The sequence below is a fragment of the Malassezia globosa genome (genome assembly GCF_000181695.2).
Source record: "Malassezia globosa CBS 7966 chromosome Unknown mgl_sf_14.1, whole genome shotgun sequence".
NCBI lineage: Eukaryota > Fungi > Basidiomycota > Malasseziomycetes > Malasseziales > Malasseziaceae > Malassezia > Malassezia globosa.
This window is the reverse complement of record NW_001849856.1, coordinates 25,992-52,446: the sequence shown is the minus strand read 5'-3', so window position 1 is coordinate 52,446 and position 26,455 is coordinate 25,992. Positions and strand designations below refer to the sequence as shown.

The 26,455-nt window shown below is 54.5% G+C and overlaps 14 protein-coding genes across 14 annotated transcripts; 7 read left to right on the top strand and 7 right to left on the bottom strand.

Annotated features, from left to right (window-relative positions):
* Positions 1-321: 321 nt before the first annotated feature.
* MGL_4079 (uncharacterized protein) lies at positions 322-1,992 on the top strand (the record flags this gene model as incomplete). Its single annotated transcript, XM_001728692.1, has 1 exon — positions 322-1,992. The coding sequence occupies one exon, from the start codon at positions 322-324 to the stop codon at positions 1,990-1,992; it is 1,671 nt and encodes a 556-aa protein (XP_001728744.1).
* A 173-nt stretch (positions 1,993-2,165) lies between these two features.
* On the bottom strand, positions 2,166-2,951 carry MGL_4078 (uncharacterized protein; the record flags this gene model as incomplete). Its single annotated transcript, XM_001728691.1, has 1 exon — positions 2,166-2,951. The coding sequence occupies one exon, from the start codon at positions 2,949-2,951 to the stop codon at positions 2,166-2,168; it is 786 nt and encodes a 261-aa protein (XP_001728743.1).
* A 257-nt stretch (positions 2,952-3,208) lies between these two features.
* MGL_4077 (uncharacterized protein) lies at positions 3,209-4,633 on the top strand (the record flags this gene model as incomplete). Its single annotated transcript, XM_001728690.1, has 1 exon — positions 3,209-4,633. One exon carries the CDS (start codon positions 3,209-3,211, stop codon positions 4,631-4,633), a length of 1,425 nt encoding a protein of 474 aa, XP_001728742.1.
* A 60-nt stretch (positions 4,634-4,693) lies between these two features.
* On the bottom strand, positions 4,694-5,668 carry MGL_4076 (uncharacterized protein; the record flags this gene model as incomplete). Its single annotated transcript, XM_001728689.1, has 1 exon — positions 4,694-5,668. One exon carries the CDS (start codon positions 5,666-5,668, stop codon positions 4,694-4,696), a length of 975 nt encoding a protein of 324 aa, XP_001728741.1.
* Positions 5,669-6,616: 948 nt separating this feature from the next.
* On the bottom strand, positions 6,617-9,811 carry MGL_4075 (uncharacterized protein; the record flags this gene model as incomplete). The annotated part of the gene is made up of 1 exon (XM_001728688.1): positions 6,617-9,811. The coding sequence occupies one exon, from the start codon at positions 9,809-9,811 to the stop codon at positions 6,617-6,619; it is 3,195 nt and encodes a 1,064-aa protein (XP_001728740.1).
* A 232-nt stretch (positions 9,812-10,043) lies between these two features.
* On the bottom strand, positions 10,044-11,309 carry MGL_4074 (uncharacterized protein; the record flags this gene model as incomplete). The annotated part of the gene is made up of 1 exon (XM_001728687.1): positions 10,044-11,309. The coding sequence occupies one exon, from the start codon at positions 11,307-11,309 to the stop codon at positions 10,044-10,046; it is 1,266 nt and encodes a 421-aa protein (XP_001728739.1).
* A 355-nt stretch (positions 11,310-11,664) lies between these two features.
* On the top strand, positions 11,665-13,170 carry MGL_4073 (uncharacterized protein; the record flags this gene model as incomplete). The annotated part of the gene is made up of 1 exon (XM_001728686.1): positions 11,665-13,170. One exon carries the CDS (start codon positions 11,665-11,667, stop codon positions 13,168-13,170), a length of 1,506 nt encoding a protein of 501 aa, XP_001728738.1.
* A 316-nt stretch (positions 13,171-13,486) lies between these two features.
* MGL_4072 (uncharacterized protein) lies at positions 13,487-14,958 on the top strand (the record flags this gene model as incomplete). The annotated part of the gene is made up of 2 exons (XM_001728685.1): positions 13,487-13,813; positions 13,897-14,958. 2 exons carry the CDS (start codon positions 13,487-13,489, stop codon positions 14,956-14,958), a joined length of 1,389 nt encoding a protein of 462 aa, XP_001728737.1.
* A 282-nt stretch (positions 14,959-15,240) lies between these two features.
* MGL_4071 (uncharacterized protein) lies at positions 15,241-16,644 on the bottom strand (the record flags this gene model as incomplete). Its single annotated transcript, XM_001728684.1, has 3 exons — positions 15,241-16,268; positions 16,324-16,525; positions 16,591-16,644. 3 exons carry the CDS (start codon positions 16,642-16,644, stop codon positions 15,241-15,243), a joined length of 1,284 nt encoding a protein of 427 aa, XP_001728736.1.
* A 499-nt stretch (positions 16,645-17,143) lies between these two features.
* On the top strand, positions 17,144-21,562 carry MGL_4070 (uncharacterized protein; the record flags this gene model as incomplete). Its single annotated transcript, XM_001728683.1, has 1 exon — positions 17,144-21,562. One exon carries the CDS (start codon positions 17,144-17,146, stop codon positions 21,560-21,562), a length of 4,419 nt encoding a protein of 1,472 aa, XP_001728735.1.
* A 196-nt stretch (positions 21,563-21,758) lies between these two features.
* Positions 21,759-22,394, top strand: MGL_4069 (uncharacterized protein; the record flags this gene model as incomplete). Its single annotated transcript, XM_001728682.1, has 1 exon — positions 21,759-22,394. One exon carries the CDS (start codon positions 21,759-21,761, stop codon positions 22,392-22,394), a length of 636 nt encoding a protein of 211 aa, XP_001728734.1.
* Positions 22,395-22,552: 158 nt separating this feature from the next.
* Positions 22,553-23,266, bottom strand: MGL_4068 (uncharacterized protein; the record flags this gene model as incomplete). Its single annotated transcript, XM_001728681.1, has 1 exon — positions 22,553-23,266. The coding sequence occupies one exon, from the start codon at positions 23,264-23,266 to the stop codon at positions 22,553-22,555; it is 714 nt and encodes a 237-aa protein (XP_001728733.1).
* Positions 23,267-23,647: 381 nt separating this feature from the next.
* On the top strand, positions 23,648-24,313 carry MGL_4067 (uncharacterized protein; the record flags this gene model as incomplete). The annotated part of the gene is made up of 1 exon (XM_001728680.1): positions 23,648-24,313. The coding sequence occupies one exon, from the start codon at positions 23,648-23,650 to the stop codon at positions 24,311-24,313; it is 666 nt and encodes a 221-aa protein (XP_001728732.1).
* A 167-nt stretch (positions 24,314-24,480) lies between these two features.
* Positions 24,481-26,226, bottom strand: MGL_4066 (uncharacterized protein; the record flags this gene model as incomplete). Its single annotated transcript, XM_001728679.1, has 1 exon — positions 24,481-26,226. One exon carries the CDS (start codon positions 26,224-26,226, stop codon positions 24,481-24,483), a length of 1,746 nt encoding a protein of 581 aa, XP_001728731.1.
* Between the last annotated feature and the right edge of the window lie 229 nt (positions 26,227-26,455).

Sequence of the window (26,455 nt, the reverse complement as noted above, 5' to 3'; positions counted from 1 at the left end):
GGCCGTTTCAGCCCCCAGAATCTTGGCCTCCCTCGTGGGGGGTGGGTGAAAATATGGGAAAGTACTACGGTGGACTAAACCAGGAGCCGTTGCTTAAACTACATTTTTAACAAAAAAAAAACTCAACACCCTGCTAAAGCGCCTCACCCCCCACCCTTTGAACCGATCGCACAGATCTGTCGATTACCCTGGGTCTTGGGAGCTCCGCCGTTGCCACTAAGAGCATTCGGGGTCGAGAGTTTGACATTGGACGTCACTCCGGGCTGGATTCACACCAAGACGCGGTGGAACAACGGAACCAGCCCGCCCTTGGCTCATCCCATGGCAAACATGATGGTGTCCACCCACTCAGGACTCCCATACATGAGTCGGTCTGGTTCAGACACTGGTGTACAGTATGAACGTACAGTGCCTTTTCTAGATCCTGGTTCGTACGCACCACCGGTGTACATGTGTGTGCCACCGCCGGCTCCTCGACCCCAGGCTGCGAGAGCATACATCCAGCCGCAGTTCATGGTGCCAGCGTATCCGCCAGATGCTTGGTACAATGCGGCCTCGTTGGTCCCACCACACCTGCAACAACATGGCTGGATGCCGATGCCAACCACGTACGCGTTGGGTCCACCCATGTGTGCTTGGGACCCACACAGGCATGGTTACGACCAGCAGCATTATGGGCAGGCCCCCCGAGGTGGACGCGATCACAGTCAGGAGCAGCATGGGCCACAACATGGGCATGGGCGTAGTCAAAGTTTCGGTTTTGGACACGCTCACATGCCTGTTCACGGCCTTGCGCCTTTCCATCAAAGTTGGGGCGCTGCCTCCCATGAAACATGGAATGCCTGGCCACCTTTTCCTCCTCCTGCCTCGTATATGTTGCCCTCGTTCAGCATACAAGCCTCCGTGCCCAATCACCGATCGGATTCGACAGTGTCTGGTGCGGGTCTGACCCAACGAGTGGCGGCGTCGCCGGTTGCATCGGCTGCTGCTGCTGTTGCTGCTGCTCCAGAGTCAGCACCGCCCTTGCCACTCGAGAAAACCGCCGTAGTTCTTTCGGATTTCGGCGCTGAAGCCGTGTGGAAGGCAAGCGCAGAGATTGTGGGACTTCGACGATCAACGACACGAAGTGGCGCACGTTTGTCGTCTTTTCCCGAGGTACGCTCGCTCTCGCCAGAAGCTCTTGCCCATGACGAAAATTTGTCCTCGTCTTCACACAGTTCTCACAGTTTTGCTGAGCCTACGACACCGCCAAGTCCGACGCCAGCAACGGCTGGGAAGACACTGAGCGAACCAACACACGAAGCAAATCTGTCGCCGGCTCGGGATGAGCGTTCAGCCGATCTGCATCGTCTTGTACGTGCCATGGGACACATGCAGCAGCGACCATTCCCTTCTTTAGGCCATTGTTCCGCACATCATTCCCGCATGCCGTCGTCAGAAAGACGCGCTCGAACGCCTATGAAGCGTGAGCGCGAGCACTCGGTACTTCTCGGCGAAGTGAGCCCGGCCTTCCGCCATTTTACACATCAAGTCCTCGCGCAGACACTGGTATCTCCTATGACGCTGCTGTTAGCTCTGCACTACGTGCACATGTTACAAGGCACTATGTGGCCGGATGATGGCTCAGGCGAGACCCATACAGCTCTTAGCTTGCTGGCTCATCCGATTTCAACGGCACCTTTCAAGCTCTTGACGCTGGGTCTCATGATGGCCAATAAATTTTTGGACGATCATACCTTTCTGAACAAAACATGGCATGAAGTCACAGGAATCCCATTGGATGAGCTGAATCGTATGGAGTCGTTCTTCTTGTGCCGGACCCAGTTTCAACTTTCCGTGTCAGACTCGGCTTGGCGCCAGCATGTTCAGGCTGTACGTGCTGAAGTGTACGTATCAGAAAGTCAGGAAAAAAATGCAACCTCGGACTCGTCTAGGGTTGTGGATACGCTTGACCATATTCTTGCTGCTCACGTTTCGGGATTGTGTATTTGATGCGTGAAAAACATGTCTATGGAAAGGACTTGAAAATACATCAAGGTTGTGAGTGCCGGAAGAAAGAGTACAAAGGATATGTTGAGAACCAAAATTTGAAAAAAAAAAAAAAAAAAAACAAGAATAAAGTGAAAATTGTTGTTTTCTATGTACATTGAAGGGGCGCTACTAGGCTATGGTACAGATCGTTGGAAAGCCAGCGCTACTCGTGCAGCTTCTCTTTCTCTAGCTGGGCCGTAGGGTAGTGATTTGACGTAGTCCAATTTTGTGTGTATTTGTTCGAACATCTCCATGAGTGGATCGTCTTCGGTATTGTCACTAGCATCCCTCACTGCAGCCAAAAACGGGTCCTGAAACGTCTGGAACTCACCCATTTCATCTTCGTTTTCATCCCCGCCTTTGGAAGTGCCCTTCTCAGTCAGCTGCATACCGGGCCATGAGGAATGAGCCATGAGTGCCTCGGATATTCGCTTGGGCGCGTCAGGTATCAACTCCATGTACTCCCAGCCTGTTGAGCCATACATTGCATCCAGTTCATCAACATCTGGTCCCGATAAGACCTCTTTGCTTCCTCCTGGTGTTTCGTTGTCCATTCGCACTCCCAGAACCAGTGCCACGTCCACTTCTTGTTCGCTTCGTAAGCGATCAAGGACCTGTTGATGAGCATCCTGGCTCATATCATGCCGAACAAGAAGAACAACAGCTGGTCGGCCTCCTATTTGATTGAACTCTTCTAAATATACGTGATGAACATGGGCCTGGTAATATTGGTTGGAGATGCACCAAGGCACAGCAAGAGAGCTTTGGAAAGCGTCAAGGACGAGCTTTTTCTCCGTGTGTGTCACATGCCCAACCAGCTCGGCGCAGATGTCAAGAGCATGTGAGCGTGACAAATCAGTGCCTGCATGAAACCAAGCGATCTCTCCCTCATGTGCTGCCGAAGACGAGCCTTCATTCATGTCCTGCGACTTCACTTCACGCGTTTGTTTGACAACGTACGCCAGACCCAGGTCCAATTTGCATGAAGCGCGTGTCGAATTACCTCCTCCACACACTCACGGATTCGAAGGAAACGGAGAAAATGGCTGTAGGGAGCTAATGGAATCGTACAATTTTTTGATCGCCGTTGCCACCAAGCCAAGCAACAGAGACGCTCTTGTTCGCTAGATAACGAATGAGCCGAGTGGGTGGGTGGGTGGCATCTTCCTTGGCGATAATGCGCATGTACTCGCCAGTGCGCCCATGTACAAATGGCTGGATCCCACGCACATGTCTGTTCCGCGCCTTGACAACGTCTGAGACGCCGCTGAGTCTCAACACACGCGCAGCTGATATACCGGGCACTGGTCTCACACAGCTTTCACCGAGCATTCTACTCCGCTGTACGATTCTCGACTCGAAAGGATCGATCAAGACGATTTCGGGTGTGTTTAAAAAATCGGAGCTCTGTTCACATCATGGCCTCGAGCCGCGAGATCTACGAAAGATCGATTCTCGCGTGCCCAATTTGGTGCCGACCATTCTCGCACGAAAGAGTGGCATCTTGGTGAATGTTCTGCATATCCGCGCAATGGTCAAGTCTGACGCTGTCCTGCTCTTTGACGGCTATAACACGGATGCGCGCTTGCATACGTCGTTCGTGTACAGCTTGGAGCACAATTTACGCCAAAATGCATCATCAATGCCGTACGAGTTTCGTGCCCTTGAGTCAATTTTGGCCTCTGTACTGGATGCACTGCGCTCGGAGCTCAGCTGGCTGAGGATTGTGGTGGACGACCTGCTGGAATCGCTCGAAGATGATATTGATCGGGAAAAGCTTCGAATGCTGCTGCAAATTTCTCGCAAATTGAACGGGTTTCTCAGTCGATCGCGGGGTATCAAGGTGGCAGTGACGGAGGTGCTCGAGAGCGATGAAGATATGGCGCTGATGTACCTCACTGCTGCGGAAAAAGGCGAGCCGAAAACGAGAAATAGCAATCTGCAAGAATTGGAGCTACTCCTCGAAAGTTTTGAAAAACAGGTCGAGGAGGTCATATACGAAATCGATCAGATCTATGCAAACGTCAACAATACACAGGAAATCGTCGAGCTCATTCTGGATAGCAATCGGAACAGGCTCTTGACGCTCGATCTTGGCACCAGTATCGTGACGCTGGGCGTGTCAGCTGCAACGCTCTTCGTTGGCTTGTTTGGAATGAACTTGACCTCGCATCTGGAGGAACACCCGTATGCGTTTTACGGAATGAGTGCTATCGCCTACATCATGGCCGTCGTCGTGACGGTCGCTGGTCTCCGCCGACTTTCGCGCCTTCGCCGCATTGGTCTATCGGTGGGTGGCAGCTCTAACCCTGGCGACCTGGGAATCAATGCGAGTCGGAAGCCAGACGCGCACCTCGTATCACATGCAAGAGCTTGGTGGTGGCGAGAAAACCAGTTCCGTGCTATGCAGCGGCAGCATAGTCAGCAAAGAGCGAAGGAGCACCTGTGGTCGATGCAATATCCTATGCCTCCGGATCCACCCACTGCCGTGGCCGAAGGAGCCGAAACGCCGCTGGATCCTGCAGAACTAACGGCAGAGCCGTCGCCGCATGGCCAACAAAAAGAACTGAAAAAGCCTTCCAGTCACAAGGACATGGAATGAGTGCCTGGCACTTCGGCTGCCCAGGGGTAGTGCCTAACGATTGTTTCTTGTACCTACCATCTACAGAAGCTGCTTGCCAATAATCTCCTTCAGAGTCACGGCATCGTCGGCAAACTTGCGGATACCCTCATGGAGCTTGTCAAAGCCCATTGCATCTTCCAGCTGTGCCCAGCGGAACGCCGACTCATTGTCGATGTACGAGTGCTTCTCGATAGGCTTAGCTGCCTGGGCGTTTTCCTTCGACAGCTTGCGCTCGAGCTTCGTCTGGCTGTTTTTCAGCTCATCCAGCAGCTTGGGCGCAATCGTAAGGAAGTCCACACCGGCCAGCTCAACGATCTCGCTCGTATTGCGGAAAGACGCACCCATGACGATTGTATTGTAGCCATGCTGCTTGTAGTAGTTATAGATGAGCTGTACAGACTTGACACCAGGGTCGTTCGCTCCGCTGTAGTCTGCGTCAGGCTTGTTCTTCTTGAACCAGTCGAGAATGCGGCCTACGAATGGCGAAATAAGCGTCACATTCGCCTCAGCGCATGCCACAGCCTGGCAGAAGCTGAAAAGAAGTGTCAGGTTGCAGTGAATGCCGTGCTTCGACTCCAGTTCACGCGCGGCCTGAATGCCTTCCCAAGTTGAAGCAATCTTGATCAGCACACGCTCCTTCGACACGCCCACCGACTCGTACAGTTGAATAAGCTTGATGGCCTTGTCGATGGTGGCTTGCTTGTCAAATGACAGACGCGCATCCACCTCCGTCGACACGCGGCCAGGGATGATCTTGAGAATCTCTTCGCCAAACGACACGAGCAAGCGGTCCGTAGCATGTTCGATCATCTCGTCGCGGCTACCGCCCTTGCTCTTCGCATACTCAACGGCGGGAGCCACCATCTTGGCGTACTTCTCCTCCTTCACCGCCGCAAGGATCAACGACGGGTTGGTCGTAGCATCCTGCGGCTTGTAAGCGGAGATCGACTCAAAGTCACCCGAGTCTGACACCACAGTTGTGTATTGCTTCAATGATTCCAGCGCGTTCGACATTGTGGTTCGTAACAAACGGTGACTGCGCACGGCCCGACCAGTTTGACATGTCGGGTCGGGTTAAACTTCGTCACGTGCTGCCAGCGAGGCCCCGTGTTGCAGCACCGACAACAGGGTCTCGGAGCCAGTATCTGCGGGCGCCTGTGCGAGCGCCTCAGCCACGTGGCGCCATGCCGCCTCACGAAGTCGAAGCGTAGACAGGCTAAAAGGCGTTGTTGATGTAAGTGTGTGCGACACGCCGGCAACCCCAGCCTCGCCACGAAGCCGCGCCTGAGCAGCGGCCGGCGACATGATGGGAGGAAGCCGCGCTTGTCGAAGCGCATGGGCTGCATGTCGCAGCGTAAGTTGGATGTCCTGTGGGCGTGTGTGTGAGTATGGCGAGCCGGCGGCATTGTCTAGACGGCAGGACGCGTGTACGTACATTTAACGTCGTGAACCATTGCTGCATGTATGTATCAAAAGATTCAAGCGGTCCATCTTGACCAGGAGCAAGTGTTAATATGGCTTGAGAGGCTGTGCGTAGCAAGTCAGCAAGCTGCCCGTCACACTCTAGGAGCCGCTCGAGAAGGTCGTCAGCGGTCCCGCTGTTCTCCGATGCAGCTGCTGGGCTTTGGGCTTCTTGCTCGGACATGAAAAATATCGTACCTCTCGACACGGCCTGTCCACACCGTCGGATGTGTGCCCAAGCATTCAGCACATCTCCAGGCACGAACGAAAGAGCAGATGCTATTTCGGCCGAATACTGATCCAAACAAATTGGAACAGGGAGCAACAGGCCTAGGATTGTGCGAACAACCAAGAACTACTGTGTGTTGTCGGCCCATGGTCAGAGGAACTGATCCAAAACAGCTGTCAGCCATGGCTGCAAGGCCCAAGGCCTTCATGTACCAAATCAGGTAGCTATAGGCACGTGCACATATACATGAGAGAAGAAAAAGACAGTGCAAGCTATGAGTGTGCGCGAGATGCTCGGCGTTTCTTACCAGAGGCAGCCGCCTTGTTTGAAGATGGCGCCGACCGCTTCTTCTTCGAGGAAGAAACATCATCTTGACGCCCACTCTCCGAATCGCGTTGCGCGGCCTCTGGCGCACGAATACTAAATGTAGAAGAATACGAGCGTCCAGTAGAGTCATCTTGCATCTTTCGAACGCGAGCTTCAGCCTCTTTCCATGCATTATCATCGTCCTGCGCAATCGCATACTTGGACATTTCAGTATCATTCAGCAGCTCTTGTGTGAATGCGCGCTGGCCAGCGTCAGGCTCAACAGCGTCACGACCAGCATCTGCAAGTTCTTCTTCAAGATTTTCTGCTACCGGTGCCCACAGTTTCTGCTGTTCTATGCGAGGGGCTTGTGCATCGACGACAGCCTCTGCGTCGCGCTTCTCAAGCGCACGAAGACTCTGAACCATGTGCCTTACGGCTTTGCAGAGCAGTGTGTGCGCTTGGTGTACAGCAATCTGCAACTCACTTGCAATGTCATCCAGGGAGCGCCGCTGCAGACCGATGGCTAAGAGCAGCGCCGCCGATAGACCACTCACCGAGAGCTCTCGTTCCATGTCCGACTCGTCATCGGCCGAGCGCAGTCGACGCCCAAAGTATAGCATCGCGAGCGTCGGTAGCAAATCAACGACGATCTGCAGTTCCAGTAGATTGTTGCCGTAGGACTCAAGGCGCTTCATGTCAAAGGGCGTCAATAGCATGCGCAGCTCAGGATATGATAAGGGCACAGACTCGGTCGTACGAGCGGCCGTCGCCTCCGGTGCCGGCACCGCTGCTACTGCAGCAGAAGCTGCCTCGAGGATGCCAAGTGCTGTCACAGTGCGCAATTCACGGAAACGGAAAGATAGCAGATTGCAGAAGCGCTTGCGGAAGTCACCAGCAAAGGCACTCAGCCACGACTGCTGGCCATGTAGGGTCTTGATTTGCACAGCGGAATACTCGCCCGTCAGCTCATTAGGCACCTGCCGGATGTACAAGGGTGTGAAGCCTGCACGCCTCCAGAACTTGAAGAGCTCCGACGTTAGTCCGTACGATACACCGAGCCAGTCCAGTGATTCAGGCTGTCGCTCCGACAGCCGCTCGAGCAGGGGTGGCAAGGACTTGGGCTCTCGACCACCCAACTCGGTGCGTGTTGTCGCTGGACGAGATGCATCACGGGCCACTTTCTCCGCGTGTGCATCGGGATCAAGAAGTGCGCCTTCGTAAAACATTTCAAGCTGCTCTAGTGCACGTGCGCCATAGCCCATGCGAGCGTACTCGGGATGCACAGCAATGCGGACGACCCGCGCACCTGACAAGCTTGCAAAGTCGGCATCCTGGAACTGCTGCGTCATGAGCCAAGGCACCAAGTCGCCGGCATCACGAGTCCCGCGTGCAAGGCTGTTCAAGATGGCCTGGCGACTGATGTTACCCTCCAACGCGACTTGCACCACACATAATGGCTCCGGCAGCGTTCCACTCGAGAGAGGCGGCAGCAGGACAAACAGGGCATGGGCTGGTGCATCACTCAGTAGCTGCAGGTCATTGGGCGAATTTTTGTAGTGACCAGCGACATACAAAGCCATGATTCGCTGGAGAAAGAGCTCACTCGCTGGATGATAGCTGAAGAGCGTATCGCGATTCACCATATACAGATCACACGTGCTAGGATGCGGGCATCCATCACGCGAATGGGTGGGCATTTTCGCCAGCGATGCATCCAAGCACAGCAACTCGTTTAGCCATGCCTCGACCTTATCACCGGGTGCATACCGAATCGGCTCGCGCAATTCCACTTCTTTTAGTGTGCGAGCGCCCACGCTCGACGAGTTCGCTCGTAGTTGCTGGAAAAGCTTGAGCGAGAGACTGCGTCCAGTGCCCTCATAGCCATTGATCGTGGACGACATCAGCACAAGGTAGGGGCCGAGCAATTGGCGCACAAGAGGCAGTGGAATGGCGGCTGCCTCGTCAATAACAAGTAGCTCGGCCTGACTCAGCACCGCATGGTCCTGTGGTTGGATATACTGAATGGTTTGGCGGTGGCCACGGAACACATTGACACGCACCACGGTGTCTTTCCACTCGCCCGTGCCACGCTGCAAGTCCCAGTCTGCCACTTCGTCGTAGCCAAGCGTATCTAGTCCCTTTAGCACGAACTCGAACAAAGTCTTGAGGTTCTCGGGGCTCGGCGATGTGACGAAGATATTGCTGTAGCCATGCGCGATCGCAGCTGCCAAGCAAAGGCCAAGCGCTGCAGACTTTCCGCGACCACGACCTGCTGTAAGTGTCACGGTCGTTGAGAGGGACGAGCTCGCTAGCACATCCAGAATCGTTAGGACAGCCGTTGCCTGATCCATGGTCTTGGCATGGCGAATCACGTCACCCACGACGCGTGTTTCCGACACGTCTGCTCGCAGAGCAGCTATATTTTCTTCTCGCTCGCGCGTCGCTGCATCACGTCGTACAGCTGCACCGACTCCGCCCGTGCTTTGTGACGACTGTGTCTCGGGCAGAGGTCGGATATCCCTGCCGTTACTGACGGGGAGCACGTTCAGCTCGTCATCAAGTAGCAAGCAATCAGCGCATGCACTTAGCGACAAGAGAAACCGCTCATTGAATCTTGCGACGGGCTCCTCATCCGTCGAAGCCGTGCGGTATCGTTTGTGTACATCCATCGATAAGGAGTGTAGCTGCCGGAGATTCGACATGTTTTGGAGCAGAAGCACTACAATGCCGCCGCCTTCGACTGTTTCAATTGTGCGTGCAAGCATGTTGGGTGTTATCGCTTCGAAATCCTGTAGTACGAGCATTCCAAAAGTGCGACCGAGGATTTTTGGTGTGTCTTTGAAGTAGCAGTAACGAATGTCTGTCACTCCGACAAACAACTCGAACGGGTCCTGCGAATCCTGGTCACGGACACCACGCCTAATATCTCGCTTGATTTTCGCCTCGCGCTTTTTACGATGTGTGGTGAAGCCTAGGTCTTTCTTGTAGCACCAAAGCACATTCGGTCTGGCCTCAACTCGTGATTGTGACAGCAGGAAATGCAGATTTACCACTTGATCACGTCCATGGTCGCCCACGACGACAAAGAAGGACCTGTGCCCGCTTGATACATTGTTTCGTATCAGGGTTGGGATCCGTGGATCCAATTGCTTCCGCATCAGGACGTGTCCCCTTCACACAGAGCCTAGTTCAGATGGACGTGCAGCACTTAATTCTGCAGAAACAAAGACCAAATAAAAAAATAAAAATTTCGTCGAACAGCGGTTGTTTGAGCGCTGGGGAAAAAAAAAATGCGAACATTTCTGCTATTCAATGGATAAATGAAAACCTACATGCGCCTATAGCCAGGCGGAACACGATCAAATCATGGACCAAGAAGCACTTGTTTTATTACAATGTTTCCCAGGAGTATGTCTGTTTATCGAGTTTCCAGAAAGCACGGCGACGATACAATGCCTTTTCCGGACCAGCATCATCATCGTAGGGCACGTACACATCTGCCGTAATATCGTAGGATCGGCTCGCATTCACACAAAAGTGCAATGTGCCAAACACCTTTTGGCCCGCATTCAGAGCGAGTGGCTCGGGGAAGTACAGGCGCACTTGCGCCCAATGTGTCGGGGGAGCAAAGGGACTCGTTGTCATGTAGGTCGAAATGGAGTCCGACACCAAGGCGTGTTCATCCGACTGAAGGAAGTTCAAGTCAAACCAGGCACCCAGACCATGCACCACGACAGCCTCGTCAACGCAGTCGAAGCCAAGTGGCACGTGAAACTCACGCAACTCATTTTGACTGATTGTGCTGAAATCAATCATGTATCGACACACCGCGCTGTCAGCATTGGCGCCGTCTGGAGTTGTACCAATAATGTGGGTGGGTGAGAAACATCCCACGACAGGACTTGAATAGGCCTCGGCACGCGCAGCTTTGACGAACGGTGTGAGATCTACACCATAAAAGTTGTCTGTGTTCCACCATTCGCCGCGCGCGCGAACTTCTTGCCACATACGTGGGTCGTTCAGCAGTGAGAAACACAGGATACCGACGCGAGGAAACATAGCACCATCAGGACGGAGGAAGCGATCGCGTGCCTCGAGGAACGTTTCACACATACGCTCATGGACGAGAAGAACGCCCAGACATTCTGACACAATGGTATCCACACGCACAAATTCGTCCACATCTGCATTGGCTGGAGTACATTCGACAAGCTTGCTGGGCGTCAAATCTTCTACACGGGAGTGCACCACAGCAAGCTTATGACGAATCCAGGCATTCGCTCCATACTCACTGGACTCATTTTTCTCGTTGATGTCGTCTTGTTTATCAGTCACGCCTTCCTCGTCTTCCTCACGCGCTGCCCTGACCAAGTGGCGCAGGTTCTCAGCCACATTCGAGGCTTCGACAGCATACACAAGGCGCGCACCAGCTTGGATCGCAAAGAGTGAGAGAATTCCATTTCCCGCGCCCACATCCATCACAATCTTGTTCATAAAAAAGGGATTCGCATGCTGCATGATGCTCATTTGGTATGCTGACGTCCGAACAGAGTCCTGCAGCATTTGTGCCTGATGCGTGAGCATGGAGTAATATGAGAAATATGCTTCATCTTCGCGATCATATTTTTTCTGGGCCGCTTCTCCTTCTGGCTGCATAGTTCTCTGCTCGTGTGTTTGCACGTCACAGTACAAATGGGGAAGGGATTCAGCTTGGGTGAAGACGGAGTGCAACGTAGAGACAAGCTCCTTGGATTTCTACCAGTGTCGGCGCTCTGTTGCGGCGTGTGCACGACATGTCAGTGTGTCTCCACTCATTCGCGCGTGGTGACACAACATTCGCACGTGGCCGCTGCATCACATAGGCGCGAGACGAATTAAGCGTTGAGCAGCAATGATTCGATATCCCCCCAGCCGCCGGTAACATTCAAATTTCAGCCAGGCTACTAGCCAGCGTTTCATCTGGCGTGGGGGAAGGCGGGCCGCTTCACTGCTCCAGTCAGGGAGTCGCGGAATGGAGCGCGAAGGAGCGTTGATCCCTTTGTCTGATCAGTTGCTGCTGGCTCAGACGGTGCACCAAGATGGGAAAGTGCCTCCCGATTGGGATTGCATATCGAGACGTATTCTCGCACATCCATGCATGAAAGGTTCGAGTCGGATGCAGCTGGATCCATCACATGGGAATAGCCTTTCGCAGATGTTTAGCGCTCAGGCGTGTGAACAGGTGTGGACAACTCTCGTAAAAACGCATGTGCCGTCTGAGCCCTCACGCATGGATCGGGGTGTGCAGCTCGCTCTTGCTCAGCGATTGTATGCCGCACGACTAGAGGAGCTTTTGCGTCACATCCAAGAAAAGGAGAGCGATTTTCGTTCTCTGCACCAAAGAATACAGGATCTACGCGAAGGAAAATTAGATGCGGAGCTAAAGCATGATCCACGTTTCTCTGAGTCAACACAGAGGGCGGTGACGGAGGAAGCGCAGGACGAGACACACAAGACCAAACACGATGCGCCACCACATACGAACCGGGAGTCTATGCACACAGAGGATGTTGAAATGGCACAAGAAGACATACCTGTAGAGCCAAAGGCAGGGCCTGAGTCTGAGACCGTGCCAGACTCGGATGCAGGACCAGAGCCTTCGCAGGAGACTATGCCAGCATCGTCGCAAGATATCCAGCCTCCACCCGAGTCGCCGACTCGGCGTGAGTCATGGAAAGCGTCTGAAGCTGCACCTGAGTCCGATCGTAAGCGCACGTCTGATCCCATGAAAGTGGACGATGGCCCAGACAAAGACGATGATCTCCAAGTAGAGCAGGATTTGCTGGGCGATACGAAAGAGGCGCCGACGTCGCGCACACCACACGATACCACGGCTGAAGAGACCCGTTCTACCCTGACACCACGCGCTGCTACGACTACGTACAGCACGCGTTCACGTCGACAGTCGCTCTCACATTCGCGCCCTCGTTCACGGTCGCGCTCTCGATCACAGTCGCAAGGACAGGCCCAGGAGCCGGGTCTGGTGCCGGAACATCCAGCACGCGAGGAAAGCGATTCAGCATTTCACACACCGACGCCACCATCATCGCCAGGTCCAGCAGAGGTGTCTGAGCCACGAACACAAGCGGCGCGCCATGCCAATGACAACACGCATGACAAGCTCTCTGACGCCGAGCGGGACAAGAATCGCCGGCGAATGATGCAACTACTTCTTATGTTGCACAATCAAGTGTCGAATCATACACATGCAAACCTGTTCCACCAGCCTATCAAGGAGGTAGATGCGCCAGACTATTATACCGTTGTGAAGCAGCCCATGGATCTGAAGCTGATAAAGCAGCGCATCAAGGAGGGTTTGATTGCCTCGTCCGTGGAATTGCGGTGTGCATTTTCTCTTATGTATGCGAATGCTCTTATGTACAATCAGCCTGGCACGGAAGTGCATCGAATGGCGAATGAAATGCGTCTTGCCACTGAGGAAATTCTCGATGAATTTGATCGGACGCCGCGCGGCTAGGCGGCGGTTTGGACGCGTGCGCTTCTGGTTCAACGGACGAAATCAATGCCACATTCTCTGTTTCCTTCTCTCATGTTTTTCCGTAGCTTGTAGAATCACTTCATCGACATGCCCTGTCTCTTGATCGCTAGCGCACAATTGACCGCCAGTGTCATGTGTCGCACAAGAGCGGTTCGAGCGGAGATGACCTAGCGAGGTATGCGACATGTTATCGGCCGAGACGGAGGATGTGCCGCCGGGGAGGGCGAGTTTGCAAGAGCGAGTGATTGAATGGCTGGCTCGTTTTCCCTACGTCTCTGATCGCACAGGTGTGACGATGGTTTCGATGCTGCCGAGCACATTGCGCACAGTGAGCGTGCGAGCAGCGCGGGGTGCGATGCGTCCTAGTGTGGCGCTTGCTCGTGCGATGCCTCGCTCGTTTGCCACGGAGGCCGAGAAGAAGGTGGAGAACCCAACACACACCGCCACGACTGTCGAAGACTTGCAAGGCATTGATGCTGCAACGCTGCTGAAGGAGGAAGGCACGCAGAAAGATGCGAACTTGCGTCACTTTACGGTGAACTTTGGTCCGCAGCACCCAGCCGCTCACGGTGTGCTGCGTCTGATCATGGAGCTGAACGGAGAGGAGATTCTTCGTGTTGATGTACGTACACATGCCGAGGCCACAGTGTGATTGGAGGCGGAATGGGATTGCCCAAGAGCATGCATAACTAACGCATGGAACAGCCACATGTCGGTCTGCTGCACCGTGGAACAGAAAAGCTTATCGAATACAAGACGTACACACAAGCCCTGCCATACTTTGACCGACTTGACTACAGCTCTATGATGACGAACGAGCTATGCTTTGCGCGGGCCGTTGAAAAGCTACTGAACATTGAGGTGCCGGAGCGTGCAAAGTGGATTCGCACCTTGTACGGTGAGCTGACCCGCATTTCAAACCACTGTATGGCTGTTCTTTCGCACATCATGGACGTTGGTGGTCTGACACCCTTCGTCTGGGGTTTGGAGGAACGTGAAAAGATCATGGAGTTTTATGAGCGTGTGTCAGGTGCACGTATGCATGCGGCGTACGTGCGCCCCGGTGGTGTCACGTACGACCTGCCGCCGGGTCTCCTGGATGACATCTACCACTGGGCCACTCAGTTTGCCGGCCGTGTGGACGAGATTGAAGAACTTGTTACTGGCAATCGGGTGTGGCGTGAGCGTACGATCGGCATTGGAAAGGTATCTGCGAAGGATGCGCTGAACTATGGCTTCAGTGGTGTCATGTTGCGTGGCAGTGGCATTCCTTGGGATATCCGGAAGGTCGCGCCGTACGATGCCTACGACCAGGTAGAATTCGATGTGCCCGTCGGCAAGAACGGTGACTGCTTTGACCGTTACCTGTGCCGTATTGAAGAGTTCCGTCAGTCGCTTCGGATTATCCACCAGTGCCTGAACAAGATGCCTGCCGGCCAGATCAAGGTCGATGACCACAAGATTGCGCCACCATCGCGATCGATGATGAAGGAGAGCATGGAGAGTCTGATTCATCACTTTAAGCTGTTCTCGGAAGGATTCACCGTGCCACCAGGCGAGACGTACAGTGCCATTGAGGCCCCTAAGGGAGAGATGGGCGTGTATCTTGTATCGAACGGTACGAACCGTCCTTACCGCTGCTCGATCTCTGCACCAGGCTTCCGTCATCTCGCTGGCGCCGACTTTGTTGCGCGTCATCACTACTTGCCAGATATGGTGGCTATCATCGGTACAATGGATCTCGTGTTTGGTGAGGTCGACAGGTAGACAGACAGACCAAGTCACGAAAGAGTATCTTATGGAGCGTATAGCTGCTGCATGTAGTGATTACGTTGCGTCGTCATCGCAGATGCGTGTGGAACAAGCAAGCAAAGAGGGTGGGAAAGGGAAAGAGTCGGGGGTTGGGGTGGGAGGAGCAAGAATAGAGGCCATTGAGAAGAAAAAAAGGTAATGGGAAAGGGGAACACATCGACGCTAAGAGGGAACGGACCATCCGTTCTCACGGCTTGGGCCGCCCGATCTGTGATGTGCCAAGGGATGGATCGACCATTACAGCAGCTTAGCCTCCATGCTGAGCCCCTCAGAGTCATCCCCATAGCCACGAACTATATTGAACGTACGACGAGACCGATATATAGCGCCGTCAATCAGGCCAGCGACAGTGACGATTCCACCAATCAAGGCGAACAAATTCGATACAAGGTGCCATATCGAGTGGTGCCATTCGGTCTGAATGACACGCAGTGGCGAAATTTCGTAGTTGAAGTAGACGCCGGGGATGCCCTCGATCATCCGCACGATGTGCCCACTCATCTGTCCGCCGCGGTCAAAGTCTTCCAGATTTCGCTCGTATGACGTCGCACTGTATTGATACGTGCTCATCTCGTGCCCATTCAGCTTGTGCACTTCCACCGGCACGACCTTTAAGAAGTACTGGAACATGTAATTGCTGCTGAGTGTCTTGGCGGAGCGGCCCTCGAGGGCATTTTTAATGCCCATGCGGTTCTTGAGGGGGCCCTGTCGCCTTCCTCGCGACGTACGCTCGATGGCGAACTCGTCTTCCATGCCGAAGCTGAAACGGTGAATCTTGTGGCCAAAGTGGTGAACGTCGTCGCCTGTTCCGTGCAAATATGGCACAAGATCGTGCGTGTGGATGTCGTTGCGATGGAAGGTGCGGCCGGGGATAAAATGCAAGTTGCCCACGACCTTGTTCACGCGTACCTCGCCTGCAATGTTGCATCCTTCGTGGTTCTGTTCTCGCACATGCTCGGACCAATGTTCTTGCGCACATTGCTCAATGTCATCCGGCGAAGTGAATGACCAGTTGTGGAGCATATAGGCCTCTCGCACAGCATCACACGAGTTACAGCACCCACCTTCTGGAGGATCGGCACCGTAACAGTCACCACAGTAGTCCGGTCCACGCTCCGCAATAACCCGTTTCGCCTCACTCTCCAGTTCACGGATCACTTCTTCGGACACAGGCTTGCCTGTCTCGTCCAATCGGCGCCGTTCAACGTCATGATGCACGTCCATTTGAGTCTCGCCCACGACGTCCACGACGTCCAGTGATAGCACTTTGGCATTCGCGTTAGTATAGCTGATGGCACACGCATCGCATGGAGCACGTACAATAGCAGGGGATCCGAGGGAACGTCACGTTGAATTGCACCGCCAAACGCTCGCCGCGGCTCAAGTCGACCTCTAGGCGCGGACTTGTTTGCACACGGCGGTAGTCGAGGAACTCGCTCACAATGAGAACAAGAATCATTAGTGCACTCGTAAGCGTGAGCAATGCCCCCACATTGGTGCGAATCCGAACATCATCGGACATCTAAACGATAGGGAAAAGATAAAGTTAGCACATGTTCGTTTGTTCGTCTCGGTCCTTCTACGCACACGTCCGAAGGCATCCAGCCCACGTAGCTGGCCAAAAAATGCACCTGGCCCCATATTGTTCAAAAGTTTCACTCAAGCAGTCTTGGAGATGGTTATCGTCGTCTTGGCCTCGGTCTATTTGTCAAGACGCAGCGAGATTTCGTGCGTCCGACTCAATGGTAACTGAAGTGCCACTCGCTCGTCGAATCTTGACTCCCCTCTCGTCTGCACACACCCCCAATTTTTGGGCCTGCAGTACAGCGGCCCCCTTACCGACACACACACGCGCGCACACGTCTCTCCCATCTCCGCCACCCAGGAAAAGCGCTAATCACGTGATACAGGCCGGTGCTTTTCGCGCCAAGATGATTTGAATATGAAAGGATGGATAGATTCTCCTGGGCGGCACTTTGTTTGTCTGTGGGTGTGGCTGGCTGGCTGGCTGGCTGGCTGACTGACTGACTGACTGACTGACTGACTGGCTGACTGGCGTGTCCTGATTGTACTGTGGCGTGTGAATCGCTCTTTGAAGGGGATCTGCGTGTGATATAGTGGCGTGCGTGTCGTGTGTGTCATGAACGATGCGGGTGCCAGCGGCAACGAGCATCTAGGGTTATCCAAGGTCCATCATAGTTCGTTACTGCCGCCGATCTCCGATCTCATGGATACCAGTGCGCTGTCGTCATCACGAACATCGCGGTCGGCACGCAGCTTAAACAGTGTGAATGGGCTTGGTATGGATGCTGCCTCTTCGTCAGCCTATACGGCGCCGCAGACGCCTTCGTACTTGCATAGTGCCGACGCAGATACGTCGAATGTATCCGCCTCGTCCGTCGCGCTCCTTGATGACTTGCTCGTTACGTACTCGCTCCTTGAGGCTGAGCCGTATCAGGCGCTTTCACTCGAGCAAGTGGCTGAACTACGCCGGAAGCAGCACAAGCTAAGCACCTCACTCAAGAGCATGCAGGAGCGCATATCCCTAGAGAAGAAGATGCGCGGCGCCACACATATGCTGCACGCGTACAAGCCCAGTAGTACGGCAAAAACTGTAGGCGCTGCCTCCACGCACGAGGATCCTGCGACGCAGCGAGATGATCTTCATGCCAAGATGCTGGAGGTGTCGTCAGCCATGGAGCGGACGGACCAAGTCATGCAACAGTTTATTGAGGCTTCAGATGGTCTTCATGATGCGCAAAATCGACTGCTTTCTCCCCATGTGGCTGTACTCCGTGCTCCCCCACACGCGGAACGTCCGCCGCCCACGATGGACATGTCTACGTCCTCGTCGTCCCGTGGGATGCGAACTCCCCACACATGGACGCATGGCTTTCTCACCCCGCGCGGAAGCACATCACGCCTTGCTCGTTCTTTCAACACGCACACCGGCAGTCCGAGCTCACAGCGTGGCACGCCCTCTCGAAATGAGAATGTGCATGCATTGTCGGAAGAGTCGCCTGGTTCCGATGAGCATGGCGGTCTGATGGACGAGGTTGAGCGGCTTCAGGCACATCGTCGTGGATTGTCGATGCAGCTTGCATCGACGGGAAAGCGGCAAAAAGACTTACGAAAGCGACTGAGTCTGCTATGTGCACAACACACGGAACTCGGTGACTTTTTGCAGGAGGATGAAGCAGATAACGAGCCGACTGATCGGTCTGCTACAAGCCCCGCTTTGGCCGAACAAGAACACCGGATCAATGAAATGCAAAGCGAGCACGACGAGCAGAAGCTCCAGATCATTCTACAATTTGAGCAAGAGCGACGCCATTTGGAAGAACAGCACGCGAATGAGCTGCGTATGGCGAGCGCCGCGGCCGAACAGCGGGGGCTCAAGCGGGCCGAGGAGTTGCTTTCGTCGCTACAAGAGCAGCGACAGAAGCACGATACAGAGCTCAAGAAGCTGAACCTGTCAATGGAGGAGACTCAGCAACATTATGCCAATGAGATTCATCATATGCACGAGCTACTCGAACGTGCACAGCAACGTCACGACCAGGACCGGCGTGATGCAAGTGTGTCTTTTGAGGACATTCGGCAACGGCATGCAAAAGAGCTAGACAGTGCGAACGCAGCTCTGGAAGAAGCACAAAGCTTCCACGCGGTCGAGCAGACACATGCTAATGTATCGCAGGAAGCTCGAGAGCAGCAGCACACAAAAGAATTGGATCAAATGCGCCACTCGCTTCGCCAAGCCGAACAGACCCTTGCCGCTCAACAAGCTCGTATGGATGCAGCGATGGAGGAGCTCAAGAGCCAGTATACGAAAGAATTGGACGATGTGAAGCAGGCGCTGAAGCATGCGAATGAGGAACATGCCCGGGAACTAGACGGATCCCGAGAAACGACTGATAAGGCTCAGCAGCAGCTGCTTGCCGAGCAGAACCGGATGAACGAATCAGTGGACGAGCTCAAGAGGCTGCATGCAACTGAGCTGGGTGATGTGAATACAGCGCTTATGGCGGCACAGCAGCAACTTGCGACGGAACGCAATCACATGAGCGTCACAAGGGACGAGCTCAAGAAGCAGTATACCAGCGAGCTCGAGGAGGCTCGTCTTGCTTTAGAGCGCATGCAAGCTGCGCATGCGAAGGAGCTCGAAGAGACACGCTTGACGCTCGCTGATACGCAGGAGCAACTGGCTACAGAGCGGAATGATGCGAGTGTCGCGATCCATGAACTCAAGAAGCAGCACGAAAACGAGCTCGAAGAAGCTCGACGAGCTGTAGAACAAGCCCGGAGTGACTTGTTGATGGAACTTGATGAGGCACGCGCCGCTCTAGCTACGGCGCAGCAGCAACTCGCCACGGAGCGGAACGATGCGAATGCTTCGATCGATGAACTCAAGAGGCAGCATGAAAACGAGCTCGAAGAAGCCCGACAAGCTGTAGAGCAAGCCAGGAGCGACCTAATGATTGAGCTCGACGAGGCACGTGTCGCCCTAGCTACAGCCCAACAGCAACTGGCTACACAGCGGAACCACGCGAATGTCTCGATCGATGAACTCAAAAAGCAACATGACAAAGAACTTGAAGGGCTGCGTCTCGCGCTTCATCAAACCCAAGAGGAACACGCGAATGAGCTCGAGGCATCTCGCACTGCGCATGACAATGCTCAGCAGCAACTTGCCACTGAACGAAATCATTTGCGTGTATCGATGGACGGACTGAAGAAGCAGCACGATGACACGCAAGAAGCGCTTGAGAAGGCACGCAGTGGATCCGAGCGGGCCAGAGACTTCCATGCAAAGGAGCTCGAGGACATTCAAGGTGCTTTGGATGCCATGCAGCAGCAGCTAGCGACGGAACGCAATGACATGCAAGTGGCCATGGACGAGCTGCGACAGCAGCATGCAAAAGAGCTCGAGTCTACACGAGCTGCGATGGACGAGTCACAGCGCAGGCACAGCGAAGAGACGCAGGGCATGCGCATGTCGTTCGAACGGGGGCATCGACTACAAGAAACAGAGTTGAATGAGACACGCCAAGCGCTGCAAGATGCGCGTGACCAGCATGCGAAGGAGCGCGAAAACACTCACTCCTACCTTGAGGATGCACAGCAACGGCGAGCTAAAGAGCTAAATCAGGCTAACCACGCCTTGCAAGAGACGCAGCTTCTGCAGGCCAAAAACCAACACCAGACGCAAGAGCTTTGCGATGTGCACGAGCGACAGGAGCAGACACAAAAGGCACTGTTCGACACGCAAGAAGAACGTGTACACGAGCGAATGGAATCAGACGCTGCTCACAAGCAGACGGCCAAATCACTCAGTGATGAGCTGACACGGATCCAAGCAGAGCTTTTGGCGCACCAGGAGCGCGAGTCAGAGTTGCTTGTGAAGCACGAATCGGAACTGGCCAGGCGTGATGCTGAGCATGCCGATACCTTAAGCCATATGCGCGCAAGTCATGCGGATGCTGTGGATCAACTGAATGCAGGTCATGCTGAAAAGATCGGCAAGCTCCATACTCAGCATAACGACTTGCTTCACACGCTGCGCTCAGAGCCGAGGTCTTCGGCGCACATGGACACACTTCGTTCCGAGTACGAACAGCGGTTCATGGAGCTTAAGCGGCAGCATGCGATAGAGAAGCAGGAGCTGGAGGACCAGCATGCCAAGTCGTCAGCTGCTCTGCAAGCGCGCGTCGCACAGCTGGAATCTGAGCATGCGACATTGCAGCCGTCTCCGAATACTAGTGCTTCTCGCGATCGTAATGATATGCGCAACCAGCCTTCTGCAGTCCCAACACTATCGCGTCGTCTGCACATGATGTTTGGTGGTGGTGAGTCGACAGAGGAACCGGCTTCGGCGCCGTCATCAGTGCCTGCCTCGGGGTCGGGATCCGCGGATACAGACGAGGCAGCCTCCAACACACCAGATGCGACCCGCTCAACGGAACGGGAGCTGCGTGCGCAGCTGGCTGCTGAGCGCGAGCAAAAAGACCTCGTCGCACGTCGACTCGAAGAGGTCATGGTTCTATACCGCACGGCGCTGCGTGACCGCACATCCGACAAGCCGCTACCTGTGGCGTCTGAAGGCACTGTGACGAATGAAGCGAACAACCGTACTGGACCGGCTGCTGACAGGCGAGAACCGGCGAATGAATCAGAATCGTCAGCAGCAGTACAACCGGCCGAAACACGAGAAGCAGCAGCAGCAGGTCCGCCGTCACCAAGCATGGAAGAGCCTCTCATTCCACACACACCCGAACCACATACGCCAACGACGCCAGAAGTGCCCGACACACCAAGACGCCTAACTCGCTTGGAAACATACATCGACAATGCATCTACACCAACGCATCGTACGGAGCGGCGCACCGACCCTCGTGCACGTATTCTTGAGATGGAGCTTGACAAGCATCGACGCGCAGCTGAGCAGTCGCGCTTTGCGTACGAGCAGCTGAAACTTCGATATGACGTGGACATCGCGAGCACGGCACGTGAGCGAGAGCTCGTTCAAAGATGGATCCCAGGGCTGGCGCGATGTGTGTGAGCGTCTGCAGCAGCAGCATCTGTTTTGCATGCGTGTTCTCGGCAAGGCTGATGGGCGCGAAGAAATGGACGGACTTCTCGACCAGATCAAAGCCTCCTCAATCACAGGCGCACGCCCGTCGGAAGACAACGCGCGTGACGATACCTTGCACAATGCGTCGCGATTGCTTTCACAGTTGGAAGAGCACATCGGCGATATGGCGGAAGGACTTGCTCGCGCAGGAGCCAGTGGCCTCGGTGACAATGTGATTGCGCAGCTCGAGGACAAGATTGAGGATCTCGAGGAACAGCTCGCAGCGAAGAGAGCGTCGCTACCGACGCCTGTCACACAGGAACACGACCATGTGGAGGCCTTATGTCTCTATGCTCTTGTGCTGGTTGGCGCGCTCTTGCCGGATGGTGAAGCGTTGGCCCACAGCATGTCGCTTCCCCTGGATGCTCTGCATGCGTTGTTTGCACCGCCACGCTTCGATGAGGAAGGACGTGCAGATCTGGCTGCTCTGCCAGTAGCGGCAGCTTCGGCAGCGCTAAGGACGACATTAGAGTGTCTTCGTGCTGCTGGCCCAGCACAGAAACGCACAAGTTCACTGGCATTCGTGTCGCGCGTGCAACAAACACTCGACAGTCTGTCGTCTTCGGCGACGAGTGCCGCTGGGCCGCATGGCATAGCGTCGCTGGTATCGGATGTGTTCGCTCGTCTTTTGGGCACTCTCGATACGAGTGAGATGATCACGGAGCGAGCCAAGGTGCTCGAAGATTCGGTACATGGCTACAATGATACAGACACGGATGCCTCACGATCTCTGACACACTATGTTGATGGATTATGGTGATGTCGTATCATCTATGGTTGGGGCGCATGCAGCACGTAATACACTGGGCGCGACCAAAATGTCTGTGGACCTACATTCCACAGCAAACCTTTGTATACAAACCGTTTTCCTCTCCTTTATATTTTCTCACCTGTTTATATACTATACTTACCTTGCTACTATAGTTCCAATTCGTCATCTATCTGCTCACTTGCGTATTGCTCTCCCACATGCACATGTGCTAGACGTACGAAACCGCCATAATGCATACGTGTTTCAAAATAGCGTTCGCCTTGTACACTTCCATCATTTTTCCCTACAGGTTCGTCGAATTCCACACCGACCCAGAAGCCAGGTGCAAACTTCGTGGGGCCGATAAAACGCACTGTACCGCGCCGTTCAAACCCATCACCCGTATCAACCATGCATCGTGCACCGCATTCCACGCCGTCCTTGTGTTGATCATCAAGTTGATGCTTGTCTGTCACTTTCGCTGCTCCTGCTGTTCCTGTATTGGATGCAAAGCGGCCCAGGCCGTGCGCTTGCTTGTATGCACGGAGTGTGTCGTGTCGTGCTGCATACTGCTCGTCAGAGAGCTCGTACTTCGTTACGCTCTCTTCGTCAGCAAGCAATGGCCCACGTTTGTCATGCACCTGAATCTGCATGCCATCTGATGCACCCCAAGCCTGCAAAATCGCGACATCAGGTGGGAATGATGCACAATTTGCCACTCGTCCGTCGCCATGCACCAATTCAAGACGCTGGGTTGCCGGTGGAATGCCCGTGACGATTTCCACACGCTGCTGAAGCTCGTCTTTGCGGATGTCCTTCGGGAATCGCCTCTCCGATAATACGTGCACGCCTGGTGCATGAATGAATAACGTCACTTGCATTCTAGAACGAAACCAATGCTCCTAAACGGACTCACCCACCTTCACAATCACGTTGACCTAGGAGCGGAGGGATGTACGTATCATGCCATGTCCTCCACATCATCCAACAGAGTCGACTCGACTGAGACATTTCTGCGCCCACATATGTGACGCGTCAAATTGAGTTTGTGGACGCGCCACACTTGAGAATCATTGAGTTTTGGCATGCCATCTGAGCAAGCGCTCCAGTTGGTACATGATGCGAAGCTGAGTCAAATGACCGGATCGTTACGTGCATACAAGTAAGTACAGTGCATGCACCTTCGTCTTCTTACATATAGCGCGGAGCTTGTGCGCCTCTCACTCTTAGAGACGCGTCAGCTTCATGCCGAGCTGGCTCCCATGGCAGACGCAGCGCGTGCAGAGCAGGCATCTGGCCATGGGCAACCAAATGCAGCACTGGCTGCAAGAATAGTCACACATCACTTGCAGGCGTATCGGAACAAACGATGTCTTCTCGTGTACCACCGAGAGCGACTTGACTGGCTTCGCGCCCGTGTCTGGGACAAGGCAGGAGCGCTTGCACTCGTCTTGAACGAAGACCGATCAATAGATCCATCCGGAGCAGCCTCGATTCGTACTCTTTTGGATCCAGCGGAGCTTGAATGGCTCCGTTCATATGCTGCTCTTGTTGCTCTGTACAAGGACGCGTTCCTCGATGTGCTGGACGTGACATGGCCGCTTTCGCAGAGCTCGTCATCCAGTACGTCGTTCGACAGACCATCGTCATCATCAGGCCCGGGCTCAGCCAGCACGAGCCGCGCACGCCAGGCGCTATGCGGCGGCTTTGATGTACGTTCGGATGCAGCCTATGCGACGACGGCAGCGCCCAATTCCGTACGACCTCCCGATGACGTGATGATCTACGTATTGGTGACCCGCAATGTGAGCGATGTGGAAACAGAGCGTGGGACCATCCATCTTCGTGTAGGTGAGCGACTGTATGTTCGACGCGACGAGGTCGAGGCATTGCTCCTGCGTGGCTGGCTGCGAGAAATCGATCCATAACAACATCGTCCCATATACCACATATACATACTACTATATCACGGCACAGATATGGATATTTGTTGGAAGAGAGGGTAAAGACAACGTGGATGAGAGTGACACGGGGCATCAAGACTGGAGATAAGCTAATTAGGAAGAGAAGACTTGATGGGCCCCTGGAAGCGTCATCAACCATCAAAGTAAAACAGACTCTTTCGACGTCCGCCTGTCTCGGAATTAGTGGCAGTTGTAGGTGTGGAGGGTGGTTTGTCCTCTTCGACAGGCTGCCAGTACTGGCTGTACATGTCATGGATGGGGCCGCCATCAGGCAGTTGCAGAATCGGGTACATGGGCATGCCAGGCATAACATCATGACTCCACGTCCGCAGAGGATGATGCATCGAGCTCCCCGACGCCGACGATGACATGGCCAAAGGAGAAGGACGTTCCATGCGCAAGGACTGACTCAGGCGCTCCATGGACGGATGTGATGGTGGCAACGCACTCCAGCCAAGGCCTGGGCGCCGAGGACTTGAGCCATGCATGCTCGAGCTCAGAGAAAGAAATGAAGAGCGTGATCGAGTCATGATGCTTGTGCTTTTCGATGAGTGCGGCGAGGAGCGCTGAAGAGCCCCAGGACTCGGTCCTCTGGAGCGGCCATCGCCTCTCGCTCGCGGAGGCGCCAGGAGCGGAGGTAGCACACGTATGCCCCGCGCTGAACTTGGTTTGCGTCGATGCGCTGTGGCTGGCAAAGACGGCGCAGATGCATCGCTGCTGCTGCCGCCATCGCTATGGCGAGATGCCACGGACACGTCAGTCATAGACTTGTTCGATGCATGCGTAATCGAACGGCGCATTGCCCTGGCAGTCGTGATCGATGATGACGATGACGGTACGCGTGCTGACGCGAGAGCGGAATCATTCATGCGCTGGGCACGACGAAGTGACTCCGTCGCTGAATCTAGACGTTGTGTGGAGGATGCAGGACCCATGGGCTGAACTCGGCTGTTGGTGGCGGATATACTTGGTTCAGCGTGGTGCCCTGTGCCAGTGGCAAGCAAGTTCAGAGGCGAGAAGGCGACTCCATCTCGAAGAGACGATGATGGACTGTCGGCGAGCGTCTTCTCGGCCTGAGACGAGCTTTCGCCAAGCACCAAACTCTTGGGTGGAGAGTCGACATACAGCGACCTATCATTGGAAGGCACACGTTGGGGAGCGGGAAGCGATGTTGATGGCGCCGGTAATGCAGCATGGATGGCCATACGAGAGCGAGTCAGATTCGATGGCACGGTTGCCACCGAGACCGTTTGATCACTAGGAGATGATGATGGCCACGGCTCGCGACGCGGAAAGAGCCGATCGCTCGACTTGACATCGTCGTCATCGATGCTACCATGAGCTTCGGACTTTGCTCGGGACTCTGCGCGCAAGATAGAATCTGATAACGACTTGGCCATCATGGCTGTGGAATCGGCGGCCGTTGGGGTGAAAGGAGACGTTCCCAGTGGCCTTGACACGTGTATCTTGTCGAGCGACGCGGCACATGCACGTACTGAAGCATTCGATACATAGTTCATGAACTCGTTTAGGCCCTTGCTCTGCTGCTGGTCAAACTGTCGGCAACGTTCGGAACAGAAGATCGGAGCTGTCTTGGAAAGCGCTGCATTCGGCCTATTCGATTGACGACCGACTTTGGAGCGCTGGGTGTGGCGACGTAGGGACGACATGGCTGCAGCCTCCCAGACATCTTCGCCATCCAAAGCAGGTTCATTTGCGCGGAAGTCTGTATTGTCGGTCTCAATGAGGCAGTCGCACACCACGCAGAAGGCATGATCCCATACGCCCTGGCCATCCGCTACGACGGCATCCTCATCGGAAGACGAGGAATCGGATGCGATATTATCACGGCGACTGAATCTGGCACGTTGAGGCATCGAGACGTTATTTCGCGCCTCCCTCATCGCTTACGCGATACTTTGGGGTGCGTTTCAGCCTCTGGACTCGATCAAGGTAGGCGGTGGATTCAGTGTCTGGATGCGAAGACAGGCGATCGAGAGCCCTGCCACGGACTTTCTCAATCCTACACTCGCCCCATTTCCCACATGAAACTCGCAACAAATTTTTATGCAACACCGCCAGGGGAATCCATCCAAAATGGCCCCT